Source organism: Diabrotica virgifera, chromosome 1 (genome assembly GCF_917563875.1).
Source record: "Diabrotica virgifera virgifera chromosome 1, PGI_DIABVI_V3a".
NCBI lineage: Eukaryota > Metazoa > Arthropoda > Insecta > Coleoptera > Chrysomelidae > Diabrotica > Diabrotica virgifera.
In genome coordinates, this window is record NC_065443.1 from 207964628 (window position 1) to 207977268 (window position 12641).

General features: G+C 32.5%; 1 protein-coding gene across 1 annotated transcript in view; it reads left to right on the plus strand.

The window, feature by feature from the left end:
- The window catches only part of LOC114336055 (myrosinase 1), a 107749-nt gene extending 96441 nt beyond the window's left edge, over window positions 1–11308 (plus strand). The window contains exons 7-9 of the mRNA XM_028286368.2: window positions 282–416; window positions 8615–8721; window positions 11156–11308. Of these exons, the coding sequence (XP_028142169.1) occupies window positions 282–416; window positions 8615–8721; window positions 11156–11291 (378 nt within the window). The 3' untranslated portion in view covers window positions 11292–11308. The remainder of the gene's footprint in view (window positions 1–281; window positions 417–8614; window positions 8722–11155) is intronic.
- The last annotated feature ends 1333 nt before the right edge of the window (window positions 11309–12641 follow it).

Here is a 12641-nt window from a genome sequence, read left to right on the forward strand (position 1 = left end):
TTTTGGGAGTTTTGGGGACGGGAACCAAAAACAGACCCTAAATAGAAAGGGCCGTAAAATCCACACCCTTGGACCAAAATGGATGGTTGACATGTGAATGGGTGAGTCTTTTCCTGAACTTTAAGATGGGACTTCGCCCATCTTTCAAATCAGTCAGATTTAGAAAATCGAAAATTTCGTTAATATGTAGCGTCGCGTGTAGGGGGGTGTTGGTGTACGCCACTGGCGGGAACTGCCGTTCTCTGGTAATTATTATTAAATAAATTTTCTTTTTTTTGCAGGTAGCTCCTTGGGGTATTGTTGATCTTTTGAATTTTATCAAAAATAACTACAATGATCCCGATATTATGGTTACAGAGAACGGGCTCTGTGATAAGGGAGGACTAGATGATCCTCGAAGAGTCAACTACCATAAAGTAAGTTAACATATATGATCAAACATAAATATTACCCATGTTGATATGGGACTAAGCCACCATTAATTGGTATCAAAATTACACTTTTAAATAATGTTTGACGTTTCAATTACCACCCCGGGAATCGTTTAAAAAAGAGATTATGTTAACAATTACGGTAAAATTTATGCCAGCAAGTTGTTTGTATGCTATGCTTTCTAAAATTGATGGTTAACTTACTTGGCCTCGATCTTGAAGGCAATAGCTTTCTTTTGGTTGAAAAAAATCCTATAGAGGTTTACCCTCGGAATATCAAATTCTGACTCTTTTGTGTGTTTCTTGTATCATTGGTTTGTATAATCTGTTTTCTGCTTTCTCACTGAGCTTGAGAAAGCATATGATAGAGTTCCTCGAGAGATTCTGTTGTGGGCACTCAAAAAGAAAGGAGTCCCTGGTAAATATGTAAAGATTGTGAGAGATATTTATGAGGGAGTAACGACTAGTGTTAGGACAGGACCTAACACACAGAACCGCCTGGTGTGGGAAAGACTGATAAATTTCATGTGAAAGTAGGATTGCACCAAGCCTCAGTGCTTAGTCGTTATTTATTATTGTCATTCATTAGTTTTGGACCAGATAACAGCGAAACTACAGGGTCACATTCCATGGTGCTTAATGTATGCTGATGATATGTTAGTAGGAAATAGTGAAAGAGACTTAGAACAAAAACTGGAACAGTAGAGACAAGCTCTGGAGGAAAAAGGTTTAACACTTAGTAGAATAAAAACAGTGTATTTGAAACGTTCATTTAAAGATGGAGTTTCTACAAATCAAATGGTATCTTTGGATGGTAAAATGATTATGAAAAGCAATAGTTTTAAGTACCTGGGATCGGTAATACAGAGTAATGGAGAAATATATGGAGATGCATTCAGTAGAATTAGGTCTAGATGGATGAAGTGGAAGGAAACGAGTGGTGTGTTGTGTGACAGGAAAATTCCAATTAAGCTGAAGGGAAAATTCTATAAAACAGCCATAAGACCGGCTATGATGTACGGAACTGAAAGTTGGGCAGTGAAAAAGAAAGATGAACAACAAATTCATGTGATAGAAATGAAAATGCTTAGACGAATGAGTAGAGTGACACAAAAGATAAAATTAAAAATGAGTATATCAGTGGAAGTCTAGGTGTGGCACCAATTGATGCCAAAATGAAAAAGCATAGGTTGAGATGGTTTGATCATGTTCAACGTCGAGACGTTAATCACCCAAAGAATTGCTGAAATGCAGATTACTGGAAAGAGTAGGAGGGGAAGACCAAAAAAGACCTGGAGGGAGACGATTAGGCAGGACATGGTTGACGATTGGTAAAGGGGATTAATCTTGATATGACTCAAGATAGAATTGTATGGAGAAATGCAATTAGGGAAGCCGACCCCGCATAGGGATAAATCAAAGAGAATGATGATGTTTGAATAATCTGTGTTTACGTAGATTATCTACATCTACATCTACATCTACCATAATCGATTATATTGTCTCAGATTTCTCACCCCTTGATGTCTGCTCTACATTTATTAATGCGGGACTATCTGATCATGAAGCAGTGTATACGAAGTTTAACATCTTCAGCAAACCCTCCTCAAAACCCAGACGTTTAGGTAGGATTTTTTCCTCCCAGAATTTTCGTAAATTCCAAAATTTATGCTTAACTTCTGAGTGGCAGTTTCCTTCTATGGACGTGGACTATAATTTCAGTGTTTTTCTAGATCAGCCTATCCGCATCTTCAATAAAGCATTTCCTTTAATTCATATTAAGCCAAAACATCGAAAACCTTTGGTTACGAAAGGTATCCGCATATCAGCCAAGAATATGCGTTCACTTCTATACATCAAGAAATTTAATACCAATGTTTCTGTCACTGAATATATCACGAAGTACAGGACAACATATCTAAAACTTGTCAAATCAGCTAAAAGGCCTATTATCAAAATCGTCTGGGAAGCTCTAAAAGTGTTGCAAAAAAACCTGCAGCTAGATTTTCTGCACTGTAGATATCTACACGTCGCTTTCTGTCGATGTCAATTGTCGTGAAAATATTTGAATTTTTAGCTTTAATCGAATTATTTTCTAGTTTTGCTAAGTTATATTTTAATTGGTGCTGAAGTGACACTAATGCCTGGTTGCACCAACAGATTTTAAGCTCCAGCTTAGCTAAGCTCTACTTATAGATAGGGCCTCCTTGAGTATCACTTATGTTGCACCATAATTTTAGATTCTAACCTTGTTATCAATTATATCTATTATTATATTATGGTATTCTTATTGTAATATATTATAATTAAATTATATTAATCCTTATGATATTCTCGACTTAAGCTTAAGATTTGTTGGTGCAACCGGGCATTAGTAGAACAAGAAAATATTTGAATTAAAACTAAAAATTAAAATATATTAACATTGATAGAAAGCGATCGGCGTTAGCGATTGTACACAGAACCCCACCCCATTTTTAGTTTTAATTCAAATATTTTCTTGTTTTACTAAGTGTCACTTCAGCATCAATTAAAATATAACTTAGCAAAACTAGAAAATAATTCAATTAAAGCTAAAAATTCAAATATTTTCACGACAATTGACATCGATAGAAAGCGACGTGTAGATATCTACAGTGCACGGAATCTAGCCCCTGGTCTATAAGAAACGATCTTCGAAATAAAACTCACACAGCTCAATCATTTTCACTTCCAAATCCTGAGAGTCTAAATGATTACTTCGTTAATGTGAGTAAAAATATAACATCAACTATTTTCCCGCAAAAAGATCCCATTTCCTATCTCCCTAATTCAAGAAAGGTCTCGAATTCATTCTTCATAAAACCAGTCGATAACTCTGAACTGACCCAAACAATCAATAGTATCAAAAGCGAATCATCCTGTAGTACTGATGGACTATCTATAAAAATTTTCTCTAATCTCACAGAAAATGTGTTGGAAATCCTCGTCTCACTAATTAATGATTCATTCGAAAAAGGTAAATTTCCAGAGTGCCTAAAGACAGCCATTATTATTCCTCTTCATAAGGGTGGCGAAAAATCTAACGCCTGCAACTATAGACCTACTCCCGGTACTGTCCAAAATTATTGAGACTCATTAAAACTCGACTTATGCCCTTTAGCGTTGATAACAACATTTTATCTAAAAATCAATTCGGCTTTTTAACTAATAAATGTACCAATGATACCATGTTTTCTGTACTACATGAGGTTTATCAAGCACTAAATAATAACCTTTATACTGCCACTGTTTTCTGTGACTATGCCAAAGCTTTTTATTGTGTAAATCACGACATCTTGATTAAAAAACTAAATTTCTATGGAATTAGAGGTATTTCTTTGAATTGGTTCCAATCCTACTTGAATAATAGGAAACAACTAGTTAGAGCAAATGATACTGACTCTAGTCTCAAAAGCATTGTATGTAGAGTACCGCAAGGTTCAGTATTGGGTCCTCTTCTGTTCCTTATCTTTATAAATAACATCACTAATTTAAAAATCGATGGGAAAATTTTTCTTTTTGCTGATGATACCAGTATCATTGGAGCAAATCAATTATAGCATCTTTTCATGAAACTATAACTTCGGAGCTACTGACGATAAAGACCTGGTCTGACTCTAATTTACTCTCTTTTAATGTAGATAAAACAGTAGCATTATCCTATAAAGGAGCTCTTCAACCTAAGCCTCTTAATAACAGCCAGATCAGTGCCGTTGATTCTGTAAAATTTCTTGGTATTTTTTTAGACAGCAACCTCAAATGTTCCCTTCATATCGATTCATTAAGTAAGAAACTCGCCTCAGCTTGCTATGCAATAAGATCTGTCTCAAGGGAACTCAATTTAGCATCTTCTAAAATAACATATTTTTCGTTATTCGAGTCTCATCTTCGATATGGTCTTCCTTTTTGGGGCTCTAGTACATCTGCTCAATTTGATGTTATTTTTAAATTGCAAACAAGAGCAATAAGGTATCTGTTTGGCCTCAGAAGATCTACACATTGCAGAAGTTACTTCAGGAATCACGGAATTTTAACACTTCCATCTTTATATTATATTCTAGAAACGGTTTGTTTAATTCGTAAACACCTTCATGCCTTTCCAGCAAGGCCCAATCATCTTTACTCCACCAGAAATTCAATCTTTGATATTTATTTACCTATCCCATGCACTGAGTTAATAAAAAAATCTGGTAACCGGTGAATTGCTCGAATTCAATCGCTCGAAAATCAATTGCTCGACATGAAAATTGCTCGAAATACAAATTGCTCGAATTAAAAAGAAAATTATATATCTAAAATATTTATTCACAATAATACAAAATATAGACATAAGAAAGATTCTTGAAATAGGACCAATTATTTATGTGATATTCCACGTATATAATCGTATATTAATTTATGATGAAAAAGTATTTATTACGAATCTAAAATATCTTTGAACTTTTAAAATAATAAGAACAATAACCGTTTTGATTTTCTCTCATCATGATAATTAGGGATTATAATAATTTGCAGGTATTAGGGAAAGATTAAAATCATTGAATACCCATTAACATGCTTATCCATTACCAATGTTTCTTTATTGAGTATGTATTATTACGATTTTGCATTATTGTGAATAAATATTTCAGATATATAATTCTCTTTTTTATTCGAGCAATTTGTATTTCGAGCAATTTTCATGTCGAGCAATTGATTTTCGAGAAATTGCTTTAGAGCAATTAATTTCGAGCAATTGCATTCGAGCAATTAACCTAGAACCAAGAAATCTATATTATATTCCGCAAAAAAAACTTTACAACCATCTGCCTTTACAACTTAAATCTGCAACATCTTTCCCAAAATTCCGTAAACTGACAAAAGCCTATCTATCTAAAACACCATATTATTCAATAGAAGAATTTCTTAATGAATAACTAAGAAAATTGGGTTTCACACGCAGTAGCTTAAACTGTCAATTCCTAATGTTGTGTTTTATTCGTTGTAAGTATGTTCAATTTTCAATTGGCAATTAATTGTTTTTGTCTTTGGTTTTATATCTTGTTTACTGTATATTGACGATTTATCTAATTTTATTAAATTGTAGTTGTTATTTGTTATTTGTTGTTGATATTATTTTTCTTTTGACTGTATGTAAGCTTTGTCCATAAAATTGTAAAAATTTTCAGTGACAATAAAGCATATTTCTATTATATTCTATTCTATATAAATTAATTATTTAGATTATAAATAAGCAAATAACAAATAATACAGAAAATACACAAACAGTAAGAATTTCATATTCTGAGGATAAAAACACCATCCTTAAAGTTTTTCAACCAAAAGAAGAATGTTGTCTACAAGATCGAGTTCCAAGTAAATCAAGCATCAATTTTAAAAAACATAATCTACAAATAACTTGTTAGTTATTTATTTTCCCGTAGTTTTTTCAGAATTTTTTGAATGAAAACCATTTCCGCAGTTGAAATCGAAACGTCAAACGTTTCCAAAAATGTACAATATGTTCATTATAATTAATAATTGTGACTTAACATGATACAACCACGGACAAAAATATTACCTATCTTGAAATTAACGTGTGAAATAAAAATTTTTGTGCTGCCACCAATGTCATAGGAATAGTATTTCTTTTTCGAATGTGATGTCTTAAAGTATCATATAAATGGTATAATCGGATTTTAATTTGATATACCTAGGCTATATGATGGCCAATATAATTTTTAGATTGAATCTCATCAAGGTATAATAATCACTCTATTATACCGAGATGAAGACTTGCATCATGTTGCATTAACACGAATTTGTTATCCAATATGGCTGGCAAATGGCAAAACATGATCTTATAAAATGTTTTTAATGTACATATCAGCTGTCATTGACCCAATCACCTCCTCAAGTTCGGTATTTCCTGTCCAAGAAATACCACTCCATAGCACTATGCCGCCGCCACCAAAATTAACACTCTGTATAAAATTACATCTGGCATAGTGTTTATCATATTATTATGCTAACATGATTTACAAAATTTCATCTACAGAAGAGTTGGCGAACAGTATGTCATTTGTAACGTCATACAGAGCGTTAGTTTTGGTGGTGGCGGCATAGTGCTACGTAGCGGTATTGCTTTGGAAGGACATACCGAACACCTCGAGGTGATTAGGCGAATGCCAACTGATATGTACATTGAAAACATATAAGAAGATCATGTTTTGCCATTTGAAAGCCATATTGAATATGACTTATTGATGCTAAAGCACGGCTTCATGTCGCTAACATAGTGAAGACTTACCTTGATAAAATTCAATTTAAAAATTGTACTACCAAGCGTAACGCCCAGATCCGATTTAAATCCGATTATATGCACTTATACAGGGTGTTTCATTGGGAAACGGCAATACTTTAACGGTGAATAGAGGTCACCCAGCCTGTTCTAGATATACTACATTTTTTGCCCTACCGACTTTTAAAACCGAGTTACTGGGTGTTTTATCGATTTTGCCCATTTCTTTCCTAAGCCATAACTTTAGAACCACCCTGTATATTCTTTTTTATATTTGGTACACATATGTCTCATTCAAAACCCGGCATATGACCGGCATACTAACCATAAGAAAAATCCAGGTCCGGATTAACAAAAAATTATATAGTAATTGTGACCTTAAAACAACACCCTGTATATTGAAATTTTGAAAATTTGTCTGCGCATTTTAAAAGACCATAACAAACTGTGATTAAAGGTTCATTTTAATTTTTTGCGCCGTTGATTTAATTACATCAATTTTGAAATTACATAATATATTAAAATTTTAAAGAACTCTGAGATTAAAAACCAGGTATTATTAACTTTTAATTATTTAATGTTAATGAATCAATACTTATTTTAAAAATACTTAACACTTATTTAATACGCTGGCTTCATGGATTCTCTGTATTTGTAGCAGTATGCACATCATTAAAAATTAGAATTGCGGCAATTGGGACATTTTAATGATTTAGTAAAGAATTAAAAAAACAGCTATATCTAATAAAAAAAAATCTTTTAAACAATTCAACAACTTAACATAAATTAAAAATATTTGAACTATAGCAGTAATTAAAAATGTCCGCCATTTTGTTCGATGCGTTTCCTTGCTCGTTATGATTTCGAATCGATTTTCTAATTACATTGGGATTGTTCTTAAATTTTCTGGCAGTTTCGTGTCACCTTAACAGAATTAATCAATATGATTTCAAAATTGCCGTAATTAAATTATCTGAGCAAAAATTTGACATTCACTTTTTAACGCAGTTTTTTATGCTCTTTTAAAATACGCAAACAAATTTTCAAAATTTCAATATACAGGGTGTTGTTTCATGGTCACAATTACTATATATTTTTTGTTAATCCGAACCTGCATTTTTTTGTGATTAGTAAATGGGTCGTTCCAATGTGGTAAATAAGTATTGATTATTTTTAAAATGAGTATTTATTCATTACCTTTAATAATTTATAACTAAAAGTTAATAATATCTGCTTTTTAATGTCAGAGTTCTTAAAAAATTCAATATAATTTCAAAATTGCAGTCATAAAATTGTCTGGCCGAGAAATTGAAGTGAACCATTAGACTTAGTTTTTTGTGCTCTTTTCAAATAAGCAAACATATTTTCAAAATTTCAATATACAGGGTGTTGTTTTAAGGTCACAATTACTTTATAATTTTTTGTTAATCCGGACCTGGATTTTTCTTACGGTTACTATGTCGGTCGTATGGGTTTTGAATGAGACATATGTGTACAAAATATAAAAAATATACAGGGTGGTTCTAAAGTTATGACTTAGGAAAAAATGGGCAAAATCAATAAAACACTCTGTAACTAGGATATAAAAGTCGGTCATTAAAGTATTTCCGTTTCCCAATGAAACACCCTGTATGATACTTAAGAACATCGCATTCGGAAAAGAAATCGTATTCCTATGATACAGGGGGCTAAGGATAACAGCACAAAAAACTTTATTCCACATGCAATATTTTTGTCCGTAAGTATATTAAACATAATATTTAACTTAGACATGTCACAAGAAAACATAACAGTTTCACAACCTTTTTATGATCAAATATATTATATGTATTATTCAAAGTCATTTTTATACTAGTAAATTTATTTTTTTTTTCTTTTAAAGCTTTATTTGAGTTATATTCATGACGCAATGATCAATGATCAAGTCAAAGTTTTCGGATACACCGCTTGGAGTCTTATGGACAATTTCGAATGGGCATCAGGTTATACGTAAGTATTTTATTGTTTATAGTTTTTCTTTATACATATGAACACCGGTATTTAGGCGTCAACGCCCTTCCACTAAGGATCTATGGAGGAGTATCACTGAGCCGCAAGCCCTTATCCCTTGTTGTACTGCTCCCCATATGCCTATCAGACACCAGCGTTTTCCAGCTGATGCTGGTGTGGTGTGGTTCCAGCACACAGTATTTATCCAGTAAAAATAGGTATAAACAAATTAACATTTCTCAGAAATTGTTTATTATATTATAATTTTAAAAAATACTTAAAATGCGCATTTCAAAGGTCTTGAAAATGAATGCTTTAAAAAATTTTCCAACCATTGGCAAAAAAGTTAAGAAACAGCAAAATAAACATACGATTACTCCGTTGGTTATAATTTGTTTTAATTGTTTCAAAGCTTAAAAGTGAGTTTATGGTACAGATTAATTACTCTCAAAAAATATCAAACATTAGTTCAATGGTTATATTTTAATGAAAGATTAAAAATGTTTTTTTTGTAATTTTTAGCGTGAAAGTAGGCTTGATACAGAGCCGGAGCTAAAATGTTCACTCGAAGCGATTGACACGCAGCATACAAATACTACTCTACGTCGCGCGACGGTCGTCGCTTAGAGTGAAAATTTAGCTACGGTACTGAATTAGTCTACTTTCGCGCGTGTAAATTACAAAAAAAAATATTTATAATCTTTAATTAAAATATAACCATTAAACTAATAATCGATATTTTTTGTAAGTAATTAGCTTGTATTTTAAACTCACTTTTACGCTTTGAAAGAATTAAAAAAATATATAAACAACGTAGAATCGTATGTAAATTTTGTTGTTTCATAACTTTTTTGCAAATGGTTGCAAAAAAGTTTTAAAGCATTCATTTTCAAGATCTTTGAATTACTCATTTTACCTATCTTTTAAAATTAGAATATAATAAAAACTTTCTGAGAAACGTTAATTTGTTTATAACTTTTTTTTTAACATTTAAAGATTATTCAAAAAAATTAAAAATTTATATTTTGTTGGCAAAATATTAAATAGGCATGTTTGATCAGTGCATCTTAATTATTTTGGTTACTATTGCGACCGTAAATTATTAATTAATAATTGAATTGTTGCTAAAATATTCGTTTAATTTTCACCGTCTTCTGGAACTATAATCTAAACTATGAAAGCTTTGATGTCACCTAGTTATTTAATTATTGGTAGATAATTACTTATCTAAAACTTTATTATAAATTTAAAGATTTTGTTGGGAAAACCCGCATTTTCCGATGAAAATTTTCGTTGTAGCATATCGGGAAAAACATTTCTTTATGCAGAATTTGATTTCGGTGAATTTTTATTAGAGTTTTTTTGGTGTAAAGTTAAAATTTTCGGAGCTATGAAGCAAAAATTGAAAAAAACACGTTTTGTAGGCGCCATTTTGTTAATAAAAAAAGTAGCACACTATCTGCGGACTTTGCATACCTATATTATTAATATATATAATCATAAGCTTCGATTCCAGCAATAAAGTTGCTGGTAAATAACTTTTCCCAAAAATGGCCTATTCTCCGATAATCAGCCCAGACTATATGGAACTTCACCCCGCTTCCTACTCTACAGATACAGATCCCTTATACCTTTTTGTGTCCTGCAAATATCATACGAAGTAAGCAAAAAACGAAAATGTAGATTTGAACGAGACTGCGTTTTTCTGAAAATCGAGTTTATCTTATTTTCCGCAACTTCTCCAAGATAAGATTTTCCATTTTCACAACCTGCCGTTATGTCTTTTTTCAGGTTCTTATGCCAAAGTTAAAAAAAGGGTATGGATTCGTAAAATGGCACAAGGGAGAAAATCGTCTCAGCACATGCGATTTTCTTTACAAAAAATAATCTCATACTTTTCACATATTTTACTCAACTTAATTTCATATTTCATTACACTAAGGACCGGTTGTTCGAACGCTAATCAAGAAGTTGATTATAAGTTAGTCCCCTTAACAACAATCAAATAACAACACCCCTCATTCGTACGTCAATCAGTTGATGGTAATCAATTATGCTAATTATGATAATTAACATAATTGATGGAATTATTAATTATTAATTATTAATTAACAAAACAATTATTAACATAGCTGATTAATAAATCTCATAATTGTAATCAATTATGTTTTCAGCAACCCAAACAAAGTTGACATTGACAGTTGGTGACAGTAATTAAATATTTGATAATGATCAGTTGAATCCATTTTTGATTAGCGTTTGAACAACCGGCCCTAAGAGCCATAAGGAATAAAAGTGTACTTGGCTTGAACTTAGTCCGAAATCTGATGGTATATAAGTTTTGTATTCACTGACCCCACAACTAATTAAAACATTCTGCACTCCTAGTCTTTAATCCACATTAATTACAAATATGATTTTGTTTTTATTTTAGGCAAAAGTTTGGTTTATTTAGCGTTGACTTCAGCAGTCCTAATAGAACAAGAACCATAAAGCAATCTGGAAAGTTCTACCAAAATGTTTGCCATACCAGATGTCTATTAGATGAAGATCAATGTGCAGATTATTAATAAATTAATTATTGTAACAGCGATTTTTATTTATTTACATATTCAAGATCCTTATTAGTTAAGTTGTTTGTTGGGATATCCGCTGTGTAAATTAGACACACGTATGGACCAATAAGGGTAAGAACAGAACAAGTGGGTCGAGGTGGAGGTGTAGGTCGCGGTGGATGCTACTAGTTAAGTCGCGGTCGATGTCGACAGCACATAACAAGGAGGTCACCTGCGCTGTCAGTCGAGCTAGAACCACTATCAAGTGAAGTAGTTTAATGAAATTTGAATGACAAAAGACTGTGCTTTTACGATTTTGTGTCAGTCAAGTGATGATAGTGATGAAATATCAGCTGTAAATAGTCAGATCTTCCTTCATATTTCAAAAATTTACTGAATTTAATTACTTTAGAAATTCTCAAATAAACTGAATACAAAAAAGGGATTATATAAAAAGTAATCAACTCAGAGATCGCCGGTAATGACAACTTGGCTTCGAACGGACCACTCTTGTAGGCCGCGCAGTAGACATCAATGTTAAACAAACTCAGTTTATTTTCAAAAGCATCGATGTAAACCTCCTGGATGGCATCGCGCTAAACCTCCACCGCGACTTACCTGCTCTGTTCTCTTCCATTCACTATAATGTGTTTGTTTTACCTGAATATCGACATCGACCGCGACCTCCACCTCCACCTCAACTGCGACCCACTTGTTCTGTTCTTACCCTAAGTTAAGCTCATAACCATCTTATAATATATGCTATAACGAAATTGCCTACAATAAAGTAGACGACCGATTGAGGTAGTCTCCATAGATAGAGTAGTGAGACAAGGATGCATTCTGCCTTCGGTATTATTTAATCTCTGAACATATCTTCGAGCAAATTCTGGGAAAACTACAGCAAGGCATATTAAGGACAGAACGCATTAGAGAATCGCGGACGCGGCTCGTCGCGAACAAGATAATCCAAATCTCGTATTTAGTTTAGTATGCATATTTGGCAGTCGCGGACTCATCGCGACTGCGACATTAGTGTACGTAGATGTTCAGTTTTTCGATAACCACAAGGTAGTTCAGATTCTAGAAAAGGAAGATTCCAGAAAAAATTCCTTTTTTTTCAAAATAGCTTAAAAATTATTAGTCATAACAAAAATCTCAACGAGTAAAAAAACGTAGGTTTCGCTTTTCTGAATATTTTATATTTTTTGTTTTCCTTAAAAATTGGTTAAGATATGACTCATACAAATTTGCATACACTCATGATTAGAGACTTAACTTAAGAGACTCCTTCAAGCCCATTTAACTTCAGCCTTTTCAAAAATAAGCACTTTGAACCGACGAAACTTACATATGCTTTTTCTC